At 44.8% G+C, this 17,143-nt stretch overlaps 1 protein-coding gene across 3 annotated transcripts in view; it reads left to right on the top strand.

Annotated features, from left to right (window-relative positions):
• map3k22 (mitogen-activated protein kinase kinase kinase 22) overlaps positions 1-16,753 on the top strand; it is an 84,054-nt gene extending 67,301 nt beyond the window's left edge. The window contains exons 12-19 of one of the 3 annotated variants that reach the window (XR_014620364.1): positions 1,690-1,761; positions 3,058-3,222; positions 4,473-4,621; positions 5,011-5,142; positions 8,725-8,854; positions 12,997-13,174; positions 13,574-14,241; positions 14,272-16,753. Coding sequence is in view for 1 of the 3 variants with exons in the window: in XM_084326511.1 (XP_084182637.1) it covers positions 1,690-1,761; positions 3,058-3,222; positions 4,473-4,621; positions 5,011-5,142; positions 8,725-8,854; positions 12,997-13,174; positions 13,574-13,802 (1,055 nt within the window). In the remaining 2 variants the exon portion in view is untranslated. Of the gene's footprint in view, positions 1-1,689; positions 1,762-3,057; positions 3,223-4,472; positions 4,622-5,010; positions 5,143-8,724; positions 8,855-12,996; positions 13,175-13,573 lie in introns of all 3 variants that reach the window. The other 2 variants (XR_014620365.1, XM_084326511.1) reach the window with 2 other exon arrangements.
• The last annotated feature ends 390 nt before the right edge of the window (positions 16,754-17,143 follow it).

The following is a 17,143-nucleotide window of genomic DNA, read 5'->3' as shown; positions in this document are numbered from 1 at the left end:
TGTCCTCCCGACGCCCTCTCATCCATGCTTGATATGCTGCAGGTGAAAGTTTATATTTCCCTGCAATGCATTCTAACACATCGCAACGTGCATTATAATCAGATGATGCTTGTTGTGTTATGTTTTATAAGGATAATTATAATATGGACACAAGAGACCCCCCCACCACCCCACCCGTCTGTAGTTTTCAGCTGGTGTAGTGTAGGTGAGATCAGATGGTGCGCGTGACGGACACACTGGTACTAATCCCCTCGGAGCTCAGAGAGGCTCCCTCGAGGGAAGCAACAGTTGTGATTGGAGGATCAAGAAAAGAGGGGCGGAGCTTGGGATAGGTCCATTTGCTCCTTATTGCTTCACTCTCTCTCGTCACTACTGCCCTCATACTATAGACTAGTGGAGAGGCCACGCAAACACAACATCATGGACACACACAACTGGAAAGTCACGGACATTAATATAGACATGTGTCCTCGAAGAGTCATTTACTTTTATTTCACCCCAGACGTGCACGCTGCAGACGTGCACACTGTACATACAGCTACATGAGCACGTGCACACGTTTACGCACACATGTTAACTCTAACCTGAACCCGGTCGTAACTGTAAGCAAAGTCTTAAACCCAAAACCACTAAAACCCAAACATCTGCTTTTCCCAGTTGGGGGGACAATGTTTTGGTCCCCTATTAGAAAAGACATCTCAAACATTTGCAGTTTGAAATGTATTAATTTTATAGTTAAGTCACACGCACATGCAACACACGCGCACACACACACACACTGCCTCCCTGCTGAAAAGCTGTGTGGCCGTTTCCTGCTGAAGGCTACAGTATTTGTTTACCATTCCCAGTGAGTAGATTTTTCCTCTCCATCCCGCATTGCCAAACTAAAAAAATACCCCCCCCCCCCCCCCCCCTGTCTCCCAGGGTTACAACCACAAAAACAGTGCGAAGGGAGGCAGTCATCTGACAGAACAGCTGCTTTCAATTGCAAGTGGCTCCACTTCTCTGTGTGTGTGCGTGCCTGTGTGTGTGCCTGTGTGCGTGAGTGCACGCGTGTGTGTGTCTACATGTGTGTACGTGCAGCGGCAGAGTCGGCCCTCGCCTGCGTCAGCAATGCTCCCCACCTGCCTTCAGTTAGCGCTCCGCTGAGTTCAGGGCTGTGAGGCCTAAGCTAGCAGCACACATGAGCCATTCTGCCTGTCCTCCAGACGAGCCGCTCAAATACCACACTACCAGTCTTCCACCCCCTCCGCCTTTTGAAGTGGTCCGGCGTTCCGACACGGATAGATGAGTGAGAGCAATGCGGAGGCTATCCACGGGGGGGTTCAGATGATGCGGCGTGTGAAGAGGTTGCCTTGTTCACGCCGAGGTCTGTGTTTCAGACTTCTGCCGCTGTCATCAGAAAGAATAACACAAACATGAGTGCGGTGGTCTCTGCTCGTTTGCGCTGGATGATGGAAGGATGATGGAAGTATGATGGAAGGATGATGGGAAGGACAGGGCCTCAGGGACGTGGGAAACATGCAGCGTTTGGATCTGATGTGTGCTCGTTCATTAAGGTTTCGTTTGCAAGAGTGTGAATGGTAGTAGTGGGCCCTCGGTGAGCGAGAGATGGAGAGAGACATGTCTTGTTGTTGCTTGGACTGTATGTCCCTGACTGACGGCTCTGCCTCACTGCGTCCCCTGCAGGTCGACACGGGAAAGGAGGGACTTTCCCTCGGCAGTTCCAGCTGGCCAATCGCAGCAAGGATTACGGTGACGGTGAGAGACCACAGTCTGAACAATAATAACGGCACTATCACACCACAGATGAGACTGATAAGTCACTACAGAGTATGTGCATACAGACATGCATGAGCACACACACACACACACTTTTATTTATTTTTCATTTAACCTTTGTTTTTCCAGGCAGGTCAATTAAGTAACAAATTCTTAATTATTTTGTCCAGAGGACAAAAGGGCCTCTTACTCTTAGGGTAACAGGGAAAGGGGACAATAAAAATGAAATGAAATAAAATAGAAAAGAGACATACATCACAAAGGTAAGAGAGATACTTAAATCAAACAAACCAAACCAAATAAAGCATGAAGCAGAACAGACAAATTACAGTTAAAAGGCTGTTGCAGGTGTGTGTAAACAACTCTGCGATAGAGGCACACACAGACCCGCTACTAATTTATGATTTAGCCAGTCAGTCTCCCAGCATCAGGTGGTTGGAATAGCTTGGCTGTCCCGGCACATCATGTCTCTGACTGCTCCCCGGCGTTAACATATCTTTTCCAGCGTTTGATCACAGATGGGAATGTAGATCACGGTTGGACTGATCTGGCATTGGAGCTTGATATTTGGTTGATCTGGTACACGGAGTGCTAGCTCGCTGCTCCAGGCAGCTGCTTCTAATTGCTTACTCAGAGTCTAACCTTGGCTAGCGGTGATTTACGTTTCCCCTGAGCTGCACTCGGACTTGTATAAAAACACAGAACCCTGCTTCCTGTCTGAAAGGAAGTGAAGCGGAATGGCAAAGAGCGTTACTTGGTCTCGGCCAAGACCTCTCTTACTGTACAAGGCTTGTAAAATGTGTACTGTAATGCATGGATACTTGGTACTGAAGTAGTCTGTATGTAGTACTATTGTGTACTGTAATGCACGAATACTTGGTACTGACATAGTCTGTAGTATTGTTATGTACTGTAAAACATGAATACCAAAATAGTTTGTGTGTAATAGTATTATACAGTATACTATTAAAGCATGAGGACTTGGTACTGAAATAATCTGCAGTACTGTTGTATACTGTAATGCATGAGGACTTAGTACTGAGATAGTCTGTATGTAGTACTGTTGTGTACTGTAATGCATGAGAACTTAGTACTAAAACAGTCTGTACAGAGAACTAGTGTGCATTGCTTGAGTTTTTCAATGTGCGTGTGTATGTGCCTGCGTGTGTGTGACATGCACCTGTATGCGTGTCTATAATATATTTCCTTGCATTCTCATGCATTCCCACACGAACGTGCTTCCTTCTTTGCTCATGTGTGTGTGTGTGTCTCCAGGTCGTAGGACCTTCCCCCGCAGCTTCATGCCTCAGGAAAACCTGTTCCAGCTGGTTCCTTCCAGTCGCACGCGCAGCTACAATGGGGACAACACCATGCAGTACAGCGACCTGCGTACGCTGGGCCGCGCCACCGACAAGAGCTCCCCGCGCAGCGCGCCCAAATGTGAGTTTCAAGAGTTTGGGGGGAACCAAACACCCTTGTAAGAACGTTCAAAGGGTTTCCACGCCAGGGTTTCCACGCCAGGATTTCTGTTCCTGGTGGAGTTGGCACAAACATTAAGTTAGCAGCGCTAGTGCAGCAATAGATAATATGTGATCATTGTCGAAATTGCTTGCCAGCAATTATATCCCATGCAAAAAAATCATCATGGTAGTTTGATGTTAATTTCAGGGTTACCATGGTACCGGTCATTGTATAAATAATTTACCGTGGTGCTGTCGTGGTAGATGTATCGCCATGGTACCACTTTTCTACTTAAAGCTGTTTGTTTAAAGAAAACAAACAATAGATGGTTCCAAATGCTTGAGTATTGTTTATAATCTTGACACAAATCCCCCCCCCCAAAAAAACAATCACCCTTTTCAAACAAAGTGAACCAACATTGCTCTTAGAGGATGCTTCTTTGTGTGGTGAAGGTGGTGGGAGGGTAGGAGCACCACAGACAAACGGATCATTTCTAGTTTCAAACAGCGCTCCAGGGATCCAGTTTGTCTCTTGTAACACTTTATGTAAAGAAGATACATCATACTTTATTTAGAATTTTCAGAGGTTAGCCCAAAGACAAAGACTACGCTGTAATCTAGGAGAACCTCTACTAGAAACTCTTACAAGTCTGACTACCTCATTTCCATCCATATGTATAGCAGAGATATTGTACACGACCGTAATATCGAAACAGCAAGCAGAATTATCTCCATCCCAACAGTGTCTCTTAACCACATCCATCCCCACTGACTATACGGACGGCGTTGCCTAGAAACTGAGTTGGTTATGAGATGAGCAGAGCTCAGCCTAGCTGTCTGACTGCGGCCGACACACACTGTGTGTGATTCATCTGCCTCTAACTCCATCCTGTTCCCTTCTAAACGAAGTGGGAACGTCTCGCGGTGCGGCTGAGAGTCGAGACGTCTGTCTGCTGCGATCTGCCATTAGACGCGGTTGTTTGTAGTCTTCCCCCCTCCCCCCTTAATACTATCATCTGAGAGGGCCTGGGTTACGTTCGGCCCTGCGGTAGATTCCGCGTCTGGTCTCGATGAAGGCGCCGTGTGAGTTAAGAGTCGGTTAATTCGACGGTGTGGTTTTTTTTAACGCCCACTCTAGTTTTAGTGTTTATTTAAGTCTGTATCACAGCAAGTTTTGTCTGACTCTTAAACACAAAATGATTTACTGTTGGGTCTGTTCTCTCTCCACAGCCCCACGGGCGCCGGTGAACTGGAGACGGGGGAAGCTCCTGGGGCGCGGGGCCTTCGGGGAGGTGTACCTCTGTTACGACGCCGACACGGGCCGCGAGCTGGCCGCCAAGCAGGTGCCTTTTGACCCCGACTGTCAAGAGACCAGCAAGGTGAGGAGGGAGATGGTGTTCCAATGGGGGGGGGGGGGGGGGGGGGGGGGGACAGCACATTTGTTATACTGAATGCTGCAAATCAGCGCTTGGTTGGATGACGTATATCGTCTGTATAGAATAGAATAGAAATACTTTTATTATCCCGTGGGAAATTTGACACTGCAAATCTCTCAACATTTAAACATTTAGACAGAACAGGTCACGAATTAGAATAATAAAATATATATACTGTGATGTAAATTATGGTACGGTATATAAAACATAGTGTTGATTTATTATTCAAGAGAGAGTACATTTTACAAGTAAATATCTCTTTCTTTCTAACTCGGTCTCTGTCTGTACTCCCACATCTCTCTCGCTCACTCTCTCTCTGCGTGTGTGTGTAGGAAGTGAATGCTCTGGAGTGTGAGATTCAGCTGCTGAAGAATCTGCACCACGAGCGTATTGTCCAGTACTATGGCTGTCTGCGGGACCTGGAACAGAAGAAACTCACCATCTTCGTGGAGTTCATGCCTGGGGTGGGTACGCCTGTACGGGGCATTAAATCTTTCAGTGAGGTTGCGTTGTCTTGCCACACCCGGGGCAGCAGTTCTGAGTGAATGAGAATTGTCCGAATGATTCAAGATTTAAGGGGTTTATTCGTCACATACATACACGAGACATATAGTGAAATGAAATGTATTGATGGGAGGTACAGGTACAGGCATGGTACAGTAGAAGACATAAATACAGGAAATAAGATTATAGTACAGTAGAAAAGTTAAAATAGGCAGTGTAAACAATATAATTAACTCTGAATATATGCATAATGAGCAAGTAGGCAGTGTAATCAAAGGTGCAGATGAGGGTCTGTGTGCCCTATCAGTTATATTATACATTACAATAAATATGGTTGCAATAAACACTAAATATACTAATATAATTATAATAATAATAATACATTCGATTTATAGTGCACTCTACATTTGGAAACCAAATCTCAAGAGTGCTACAGAGTAAAAACAGACTTTAAAAACATAGGCAATTGGGGCGGCTAGGTGGTGCAGTGGGCAAGGCACTCACCACCAATGCTGGAGACGCTGGGTTCGAGCCCAGCTCTCCACATTGTTTTCAGTTTGGCTGGTCGTCCGTACTAATACAATTGGCAGTATTAGTGGGAGGGAAAACTGATGGGTGGGGATTGGACGTTGTGGACAGCGACTCCTACAGCTCGGTTTGTGCGCCTGCGCAGTAGAATCAAGAAGCGATGGGGGCAGCGTCCCTCCAAAGCGCAGACCCCTGACGCTGAAAGATCGCGCTGCGCAGGTGAAAAGATGCGACGGCTGCTACCTCGAGTATCGGAGGGGACTCGTGCTATGTATGGCTTCGTCCACATTGCAGCCGGCTTGTGGGAGGCATGAAACGGCGTTCGAGACAGGGGAGGGTTGAATTGGACGATACGAAATTGGGATGGGAGAAAAATAGAAAATGGGAGAAAAAGTGAATAAAAAATAAAAACATAGGCAATTAAAAAACAAGGCATAAAGGCATAAAAAAGGGATGTATACAAAGGTTAAAACTAAGGGAAGGGTTTCGTGAAGAGGTATGTTTTAAGTCCTCTTTTATATAGTAAATACACGAAATATATACTATGAGTAAGTAAAGTATGCAGTATTATTTGCAGTAGAGACGTGGGGGGAACATCACATCAAAAACAAATTGCTGCGCACCACTCAAAAACAATGTCACCAGCCCTCAACAAGACATGTCCTCAGTTGTTGATGTCAGTGGAACGGCTCACTTTATGAGATCATTTTCATGCCAAATGAGTGCCTTAATGAGCTGCTGTCGCCTGTGGGCCCCCGTCCCAGCGCCTGCTTTTAATATTTCCAGGCCTGTTTTGTAAGGAGGCGTTGAGTGTCTTAGTCACACATTGTCTGGAAATTGGGGGGAATGTTTATATTCCACTTGGGTTTGCTGGCAGGGGAGCAGCGGGGGTGGACAGGGTCCCCGGCCAAGTCTGTGTTCCACTGTGCTGGGGAGGGGGGGGGGGGGGGGGGGGGCGGTACCAGCTGCACCACTGCGGCTATGGGCCCTGGAGGTGTGTCGACCCGTCCCTTGGACCCCGGGAGTAATTGAGCTGTCTTGTTGAGAGTCGAACGTGTGGAAGGAGAGGTGTGACAGCGCAAGGGGGACCTCTCTCTCTCTCTGTCTGTCTCTCTCTGTCTCTCTCTCTGTCTGTCTCTCTCTCTGTCCCTCTCTCTCTCTTTCTCTCTCTCTCTCTGTCTCCCCCACCTTCTCTCTCTTTCTCTCTTTCTCTTTCTCTCGTTTTGTTTTCACCGCGTCGAGCCAAGAGTGCGTCACAGGTGTGACTGGATCAGGTCTCCGCTCGGCCAGTTTCCTCGCAAAGGAACGGAAAACAGGAAATGGAGGGAAATGCGGCCTGTCGAAGGTGTTTGCGCTCAAACTGGGACAGAACACCGCAAACACATTGGAGTTATTTTTAAGTAACATGTTTTGAGACTTAAAGCCTTGTTCAGAATAACAATAATACAATAATACCCCCCGAGCGCGCTATAAAAAAAACATCCGCTTGTAGAAGTTGCTGATGTGCGTAAAGTTTGAACAAAAACACTCAACATTTCCTTGAAAACACTTGATACCTGTCATGCCATTTCATAAAAAAATACAGACCACTCTAAAAGAAAGTAGTCTGTAGAGCAGGGGTCAGCAACCTTTTTGACATGGAGTGCCTGTTTGAAATATAGTTGTAACTAGTGTGCCTCAACAATATTCTATGCATCGTAATTTTTTTTTCTCATAATCAGGTCTTTTTAATGATATTTTTTACATTATTACATCATTATTGTTATTGTTATTATTAACAATATTATTATGATGGTTGTATCAACCCTAAATCTGAGTTGGGGGGGGGGGGGGGGGGGGGCGGGGGAATGCAATGCAGACAAACAGCTGCATACAGTGCGACCATTTCACTCACATTTGCCCATTCATTTTTGGACACATCACACACCATCGGTGTGTGTACTGTACGTGTGCAGTACACGTGTGCAGGCACGCGTGCCTAGGGTTGCCTACCCCTGCTGTAGTGGAAAACTCTGAAAACATTGCATACAAGGTGCTTGATAATGTTCTATAATAGTGTCAGGGTGATATTGGGTAATATAAAAGTGCATAAATGCATTTCTTGTCCATATCTGAAACGTTCTCTTTCTCTTCAGACTTATTATTTATATATTTTATTTTTTAGAGTGTGTGTGTGTGTGTGTGTTGTGTGTGTGTGTGTGTGTGTGTGTGTGTGTGTGTGTGTGTGTGTGGTGTGTGTGTGTGTGTGGGTGTGTGTGTGTGTGTGTGTGTGTGTGTGTGTGTGTTGTGTGTGTGTGTGTGTGTGTGGTGTGTGTGTGTGTGTGTGTGTGTGTGTGTGTGTGTGTGTGTGTGTGTGTGTGTGTGTGTGTGTGTGTGTGTGTGTGTGTGTGTGCCGTAGTTCTTTACTTTTCATTTAGAATATAATTGACAACGTTGTCATGATTTGAGCCTGCTGTGTGTATGTTGGGGAGACAGTGGATCAGGAGGTAGAGAGCGTTTGCCTGGTAATCTGAAGGTTCCTGGTTCGATTCCAGCCCCTCCTGGCAGCGTGTCGAAGTGTCCTTGAGCAACCCCTAACTGCTCCCGATGAGCAGGTTGGCACCTTGTATGGTTTTCTGCGCTGTCCGTCTGTGACTGAATGGGTGATAATGAGGCATAAATTGTAAAGCGCTTTGGATAAAAGCTCTATATAAATGCAGTCCATTTACTATTTATGTTGGATGTTATATCCACTTCGTGCCTAGTGGTACATAAGGCCTTCACAGAGCGTTTCCACTTCTCCCGGTCAGCTGCCGTTGTTCTTGCTTCAGGTCATGAGCTCCACCCTGCCTCTTTTCTTTCTTTCTCTACTGTGCGTCTCCAGGTAGTCTTTGGTCTTCCTTTTCTTTTCCCTTCTGGTGCCCAAGTCATTGATATGTTGCAGTCGTTGTTGTGGTCTTGCCTCAGTATGTGTCCTATCATCTTCATTTATGTTGGAGTTGTGACATTAAAGGTGCGTTGTGACCTCTCTGCAGGGCTCCATCAAGGACCAGCTGAAGGCCTACGGCGCTCTGACAGAGAAGGTGACCAGGAGATACACCAGGCAGATCCTCCAGGGAGTCTTCTACCTGCACAGCAACATGATCGTCCACAGAGACATCAAAGGTAACGCCTGTCAACTGTACCATGTCACAAAACCCACACAACAAGCCCACTGTAGCATTTATAACAAAGGTTTCCTTTCACTTAGATTAGATTCAAATGTATTGTCATTATACAGCACAAGTACAGTACAATGAAAATAATCTAACCGTAAAGTGCAATAGTAATGTACAATGTACAGGTGATAACTGGATATAAAATATATAAATTAGTACTACTGTTAGTATAGTTCTAATCAGATGTATATACAGAGTTGTAGTATTATGTACAGTGATACAGGTATAAAGACACTATGGTAGTAAGTCATACTGGCCAGCAGCGTAACTAGTAAGAGTTGGTAAGGGATTGATTGATTGATTGATTGAAAACTTTATTAACAGATTGCAGAATGGGTACAGTACGGTTCAATACAAACAATTGTTAAGAGGATGCAGACCAGAAAAAGACTTTCGTCTTGTCAGGGTACCCCATTTTCAATTCATCAAGACATTTATGACATACATGACATACAGATATACAATACTGTTTCATCAAGACATTTAGGACATACAAGACCTACAAATCTACAGTACTGTTTAAGAGAAAGAGAGAAAAAAAAATATATATATACATTCGAAGGGGAAGAAACTGTACATTGGAGGGGGTTCGGGGGGGGGGGGGGGGGTTGGCTATTTACCGGGTCCAGTTTCTAATTGCAGCCACCCGTAGGTGCTCTTTGAGAGCGGTTATTTAGAGATATATATATAGTATCTACAGATATGTAAAAAGGATTATATGCAGTTATGTACAGACAGATGTGGATATATACTGTATAACCCTAGCCTTATTTCCTGTAATTGATGTTGTTTCTTGGTAGAGTCCTTTCTCAGCACAATCCATGCTGTTCCTCATACTAGCTCTGGCTAATAATGACAACAAACCAATGCAAAGTCAATAGGGACGAGCTCTTGTGTGTACTAGCTGCAGGGGTGTAAAAAGTACCCAGAAATTATACTTAAGTGAAAGTATGGGTACCGTCTCAAAATCTTACTCAAGTAAAAGTCAGTATCTGGCTAAAAACACACTTGAGTAAAAGTAAAAAAGTTTCTACTTTAAATGTACTTAAGTACTAAAAGTAAAAGTAAACACTTTTTTTTTTTCGGGCAATGAAATGTTTCGTTTCGTCCTCTTCATCGTTTGTGGCCATCTTCTGTAGATTGTCACTGTCTATTCTTCTGATAGCAGGTATTTAATAAAAGATCCCCACTTTCTAGTCTTGCACAAGGACCAATCAGCATGGGTATGGGGCCATGGGCGGGTTAATTTTCCATTGATGTGGATTTTATTGGCTGTTTTTAAATAAAGTGCGACCGCAGGATTAATAACGTTAGTTCGGCCAGAGAAACAAATATACTAATTAAAATTGTTGGACCTGCGAGATTTGTACTTTGTACTTTGTAGGTCTGTATTTTAAATGTAAGGAGTAAAAAGTGTTTTTTTTTCTCTGAAATGTAATTGAGTAAAAGTACAAGTATACAAACCTAATAATACTCGAGTAAAGTACAAATCCCCAAAAACAGTACTTAAGTATTGTAACGAAGTACAATTACTCAAGTACTTTACACCCCTGACTAGCTGACTGAGGCTTGTTGAAATCTACTCCACGGTGCCCACAAAGTGGATTTATTTGAGCGTCACGTTCCTGCTGGAAAAGGCCTTCTGCTCCCACTTGCATGCCACTCATCCCTCTGCATTCAGGGTTCAATTTAACATAGATACGACAGTGGGCACGAAACTAAACTAATAATAGACGAACGTGGATGTCAAAGGTATCAGTCTGCGGGGGGAGATTCACTCCGTGGCAGCAGCCACACATCACACTTCTGTGTTTTTTCCCCACCTCCCCCTTAGTCCTGCCCACAATGAACCTGAGTCAAATAGCTCAATGACTATTGGCTGGTCTGCAACACTAACAAGGCCCCGACGGCAGAGGAGGATATGATGGATGACTTTCAGTTTTTTTTTTGTTTTTTTTTTTTACCCTGTCTGGAAAGGCCTTCTGTAACACAAGGGGATGAGATCCTTACAGTGATTGGCTACGCCTTATTCCCTGGCAGCATCACTGTTGTTCCCATAATTGACCTAGGTTAAACTTTCCCGGAAGGCTGGTTGCCCTCCTCCCCTCTGGGAGGCGCTATAGGCATCTTCGTTCCAAGTCAAGCAGGCTCAGGAACAGCTTCCCCTCAGCTGTCATCATGACAGCCACACCCCAATACCGTATAAACTCTGAACCTCATTGCCTACACTCTAGGCTCTGTTATCCATACTGTACGAACTCTGAACTCTGCTGCCTATACTCAATTTATACCTGCCTACTGCCTTCACTGTCTACAACTGCCTTACACTGTAATCATAACTACCTACCTCAAACTATAGTCTACCCATATAACTTTGTATGATAGCATGCACAATAATGCTATATACACTGTACATATTTACTGTATATTTATGTATCCACATCTGTCCAAATATACATATGTATACTATATCTGTATATATCCCTTACCTACTCTTACTAGTTATATCGCTGGCCAGTATGACTAACTACCATAGTATCTCTAATCTATACCTGTATCACTGTACATAATAATACTATAATCTACTCAGTGCATATATCTGAGTAGCATTATTACTCAGTAGTACTCATTTATATATACTCCAGTTTAATCATTTGTAAATTTTATATTACTATTGCACTTTACTGTTACATTTGCCAAACTTCTTTTCGTTGTACTGTACTTGAGCTGTATAATGACAATACATTTGAATCTAATCTAAGTGAAAGGAAACCTTTGTTAATCTAATGAGCATCATATCCAGGAGATAGCAAGAAAGATATCATCAGCAGTTTGCTTAGCAACCAACATCAGTTTTGCGTGGATAATGCTTTATGGAAATTATCGGCATGGCTGGAGCACCTATGTGACCAATCAAATCTAACCATTGTATAACACACACAGTACATGTAGTTGATTATCGCTAAGACTTTTGTCTTGGATGAGTAGTTTGAAGGAACACAGAGGGAGAAGAAACCTGTTCCCATGTTCTTTTTGCTGATGGTCAAGGCCTGCTTTCCCTGCGTTCCCAGACAGCTTTCGATTGATTCATCCATTTGGTTCGGAGTGACGTCACCTCATTATTCACGTCTAGAAAACGGCTGGAAAAAGGTGCTATTTTAAAACTCTCAAATAGGATAGGATATATATATATATATTGTCAGTCTGTGTGCCGTGGAGATTAACTGGTCTAAATTTCGCACCGGATGGAACAACTTTGGTTTGGCTGCCCACAACGTGGGACTCACTGCTCGGTGTTAGGCCACAGCCAGGGAGAAGGTAATACATACAGTCTGCTGAGGAAGAAGATACTAGAGGACTTCTCAGAAACACAGGCAGCCCTTTGAGCGTGTGTACGGGTGGGATTTTCCACTGAGGAATCGTCCGTATGTGTGCAATACGCAGCACACACCCAGCGGTTTGTCTGTAGGCACTGAAACGGCCGTCAGCACGTGCAGTGTTTGAACAGCACTTGGCATCGCCTCCATAACATTAAACCGGAAAAATTCTACGTGTATGTGCGATATGCCGTGACTGAGGAGCTCCGCGGAGCCAAAGAAAACCCAAAACACAGTTAAACTGATTCATAGGAGGGTTCCTTTGGAGTGGCTCTCACGTTCTCACAACACGGTGAAGGGATTCACTTGTACAATCCAGTTTGAATTGTAGTCTCCCTCTCTCTCCCCCTCTCTCTCTCCCTCTTGATAAAACTCTTGACTTGACTTCATCTCCTGGGTGGAGTGTGTGAGTGGACCGGTCCGCATTAGTCACTGATCAAACAAGTGGAAGGCATGGAGGAAGCAGGATAGACACGACTAACGCAATCACATGAGGGAAAGTTACCAAGAACAGGGGGAGATCCTGAGGTGTCCAGGCTCTGTCTGTCCCCCAGCGATATCAAGCAGTCGATGCCCTTGTTGCTTTACATAAACACATGAGGCATCCCCGCCCCCCCCCCCCCCCCCCCCCCGTCTTTAGAATACTATTAACGGTCCTCGACAGACTCTTTGAGTAACTTTGCGCCTTTTTTCCCCCACCCTGGTCTTCCAGGTGCCAACATCCTGAGGGACTCTTCGGGGAACGTGAAGCTGGGAGACTTTGGAGCCAGCAAGCGCATTCAGACCATCTGCATGTCTGGCACGGGCATCAAGTCTGTCACTGGCACCCCCTACTGGATGAGCCCGGAAGTAATCAATGGAGAGGGCTATGGACGGAAAGCTGACGTCTGGTAAGGAATATATAGGCCTAGTACTGTACACTAAATACATAGCTACACATAGAATCATGTCTTTGTGGAAAAGGCAGTCGCCGATATGGATATTGGGATCAAACAAAGGGGGGATACCAGGCTTTTGGATAATTTCCCCAATACTAAATATTCAATAGCCATGTGTAACATGTCAGAGATCACACGTGTAACATGTCAGAGATCAAAGCAAAGTGACTTGATTTTCTGCCTTTTTCACACATGTAAGGTCTCTGAATTGACAACAGTAGAGAAGTGGTATCGGTGCATCCCTAGTTTGATTGCAATACAATCAACATACTGTGTATATATTATTATAGATTTGCTACATTGAGTCATTGTGACAAGGTCTTTCTGTCTGTCTGTCTGTCTGTCTGTCAGGAGTGTTGCCTGCACCGTTGTGGAAATGATGACCCAGAAACCACCTTGGGCTGAATACGAGGCCATGGCGGCCATCTTTAAGATCGCCACTCAGCCCACAAAGCCTGTGCTTCCCGAGAGTGCGTCGGAGGCCAGCAGGGACTTCCTGCGGCAGGTGTTCGTGGAGGAGAAGTGGCGTCCCACCGCAGAGGTGCTGCTCAGTCACCCGTTCGTCCAAGGCTGCTTCTGAAGCCTCTAGGACCCCCCCCCATCCTCCCTGCCAGCGAGGCCCCCCATGGCCCCAATGCCTCCCCTACGCTCCAGCCTGCCCCTCCTGTCCCCCAGGGCCCCCCATCACTCCAGGGCCCAGCGCCACTCCAAACTCCCGCCCTGCCGACAATCACCAGTTTCTGCCTTGCTGGGACTGAAGCCCCTGCCCCCCCCCTCACCAGCCTGCTCAGCCCCCGTTCTGTCGCAAAATGGGAGGCCAGGTTGCCTGTTCTCAGCCCTCCGTGTTTTCCAAGGCGTCGCAGTGTGCTTCTTATGGAGGGGGACTGATGAGAAACTAAGCACTTTGCAATCTGGCAAGGGAGATCGCTGTCCTCTGGCCCTCGTACTGTAGGGAAGGTCACCCCGACCCCCTCGTACTGTAGGGAAGGTCACCCCGACCCCCTCGTACTGTAGGGAAGGTCACCCCGACCCCTCGTACTGTAGGGAAGGTCACCCCGACCCCCTCGTACTGTAGGGAAGGTCACCCCGACCCCTCGTACTGTAGGGAAGGTCACCCCGACCCCCTCGTACTGTAGGGAAGGTCACCCCGACCCCCTCGTACTGTAGGGAAGGTCACCCCGACCCCCTCGTACTGTAGGGAAGGTCACCCCGACCCCCTCGTACTGTAGGGAAGGTCACCCCGACCCCTCGTACTGTAGGGAAGGTCACCCCGACCCCTCGTACTGTAGGGAAGGTCACCCCGACCCCCTCGTACTGTAGGGAAGGTCACCCCGACCCCTCATACTGTAGGGAAGGTCACCCCGACCCCTCGTACTGTAGGGAAGGTCACCCCGAACCAGAGCGAGTGGCGGCTTCTCTCTCGTCAGGTGCTGCCAGAACTGTTTTTAGCAGAACCGTTCTCTGGACCCCCCTTATACACTCCTCTACTGCCACCCAATGTTGTGTCTAGGATCGAGACACTCCAGTATGTGTTGCCAATAGCTGAGCTGAAATTGATCACAACTGAAAGTACTGTAAATGACTCATGAGGCCTCGGTTTCATTAAGGAGTGAAATTCTGACGGTAACCTATTTTTGTATGACAGACTATAACGCAGTACAGCCTACCAGAGGGGGGGGTTTATATTGTGACCTGAAATATGTATATGTATTTTTTTATCAACGCCTTACAATAGGATTTTGTAAGTGAGGATGTTTGTTGCTCATCTAAAAGGGTGGCCATTAGTTACATTTAAAGGTGCTGTAAGTGGTATTTTATTTTTCAAATATGTGTTAAATAGCTCTACATTCAGCCATCATTGATATTATAGAGTGATTGAGTAACATGGGTTTTCCAGTCTCTCCTCTCTGCAGTAAACGCAAAATACATTTACTGGTATGCCTTTCCCACTTTATCCAATCAGGAGAGAGATCCCTATATATTTGTACTTATTTCAAGAAAAATTGCCAAGCCAAATTTGCTTAATGCACTGGTAGATTAGTTTACTTGTTTCAAGGACACTTTTGCTTAAAACTAGCTTTTATTTCTTATTTTTGTCAGACAATTTTTGCAGTGTGGAGTTCTCTCTCCTGATTGGATAAAGTGGGAACGGGATTCCAGAACATTATTTTGTGTTTACTGCAGAGCGGATGGACTGGGAGACCCATGTTACTGAGCACACACACTATATCAGTGATGGCTGTCGGGAGTGTAGACCACTTATTTTAACAAAAAAACACCACTTACAGCACCTTTTAAGTCATAGCACTCACAACCCCAATTTGAAGGAGTCTGCTGTCAACCATTGCACTTTTGATAAACGCGTGTTGAAAGATTTCCAACATACAAGATAATCAATGGAGGAAATTGATATTTTTCTATTCGACTTTTTTTTTTTGTAATATAATTTCATAAAAAAGTGTGGTTTGTTTCAATGTAAACAACAACAACAAAAAATTCTAAAAAAAAAGTACCAAGCTTTTGCAGAAAATAAAGTTAACGTGTTTAAGCAATACTTCCAGCACCACTGTTGGAGCTAGTGTGTTAAATCCATTCCAATGCCGCGTGTAGCTTCCTTACCGTCGAGGAGTCTCATTCAATACGTGAGTGGCCAAAGAGAGAAAAAAAACAGAAGAGCTCAACAGAGATAAATACACATGTACAGTATTACGCTTACATTGGATTCTTTCTTTGTCATTTCATAGCCCTACAGCCTTTTCTGTTTCATGGCAGCTTTGTGCACAGTAGAACACACAGACCAAAATCACATATATTGACATCGCAATGTATCGGATCGAAGGTGGTGTCTCCTCCGTGCAACATCTGCTGTTGTTTATCAAACCACTCGAAGGCAAACGCAGTCGCCCCCTTGACTGTAGTTGCATGGCGGCTGCCATTTTGCTCTCATGTCATGCTCAGGTTTGGGATTCCATTCCACCCTGTTCCCACCTTGAATATGGATTTGGTTTGAGTTTTCCACATTATGAATGACTTAATGAATGACCACTTGATAGCAAGTCTTGCTCTGCATAACTTGATGCCAGGGGAGGAAAACCCGCTCGGTGTCATTGGAGGGTGGAGCTGTTAACCCTTTCACTGCCGCACTACCAAAACTGTTAACCCTTTCACTGCGACAACACACAGAAGGTTAACCCTTTCACTGCCACACGACAGCCGGTTGTGTGATAGTAAAGGGTTAACCTTCTGTCGTGTGGCAGTGAAAGGGTTAAAGGCAGTGCCAAGTCTAAACGTTCTGCTCCGGAAAGGTGGAGATGAGTGTCTTTTAGGGCGAAGTTAGCTATAAACAGTGGCACTTAGGAGAGGAATGATCAAATCTGTTTGACCCTTGTCATCAGTCAGTGCCTTATCCCATTTTGCATGCAAACACAAAACATTCACAACCTTGACAGACAGCATTTTAATAAGGTGAACAGCTGTTCAGTAGAAAGCACACAGGCTTTGCTGAAGTTTTTATATATATGTACGTATATGTGTGTGTGTATATATTATATATATATATATATATATATATATATATATATATGTGTATACAGTATATATGTATATATATGTATACAGTATATATGTATATATATATATATATATATATATATATATATATATATATATAAATAAAAAAGATTGTACTGTAAATACATATTGTACTGCACTTTTGTATGAAATTTCTTTACATTATATACAAATCTATTTGATGAAATAACTATGACATACAGTAGATTGTACTGTGAGATAGACAGAAGTATGATCATCTCTTTGAGAGCTGAGAAGCCGTATGACAAGGTTTGAAGGCTTTCGATTGGGGCTGAAAATTCATTTTGCCTTAATGACAAAGCTGAGAAACATCAAATGTATCAAGAAATT

This window comes from Notolepis coatsorum (genome assembly GCF_963971535.1).
Source record: "Notolepis coatsorum genome assembly, chromosome: 12".
Classification (NCBI taxonomy): domain Eukaryota; kingdom Metazoa; phylum Chordata; class Actinopteri; order Aulopiformes; family Paralepididae; genus Notolepis; species Notolepis coatsorum.
The sequence above is the reverse complement of the archived record's forward strand: the minus strand, read 5'-3'. Positions and strand labels throughout refer to the sequence as shown.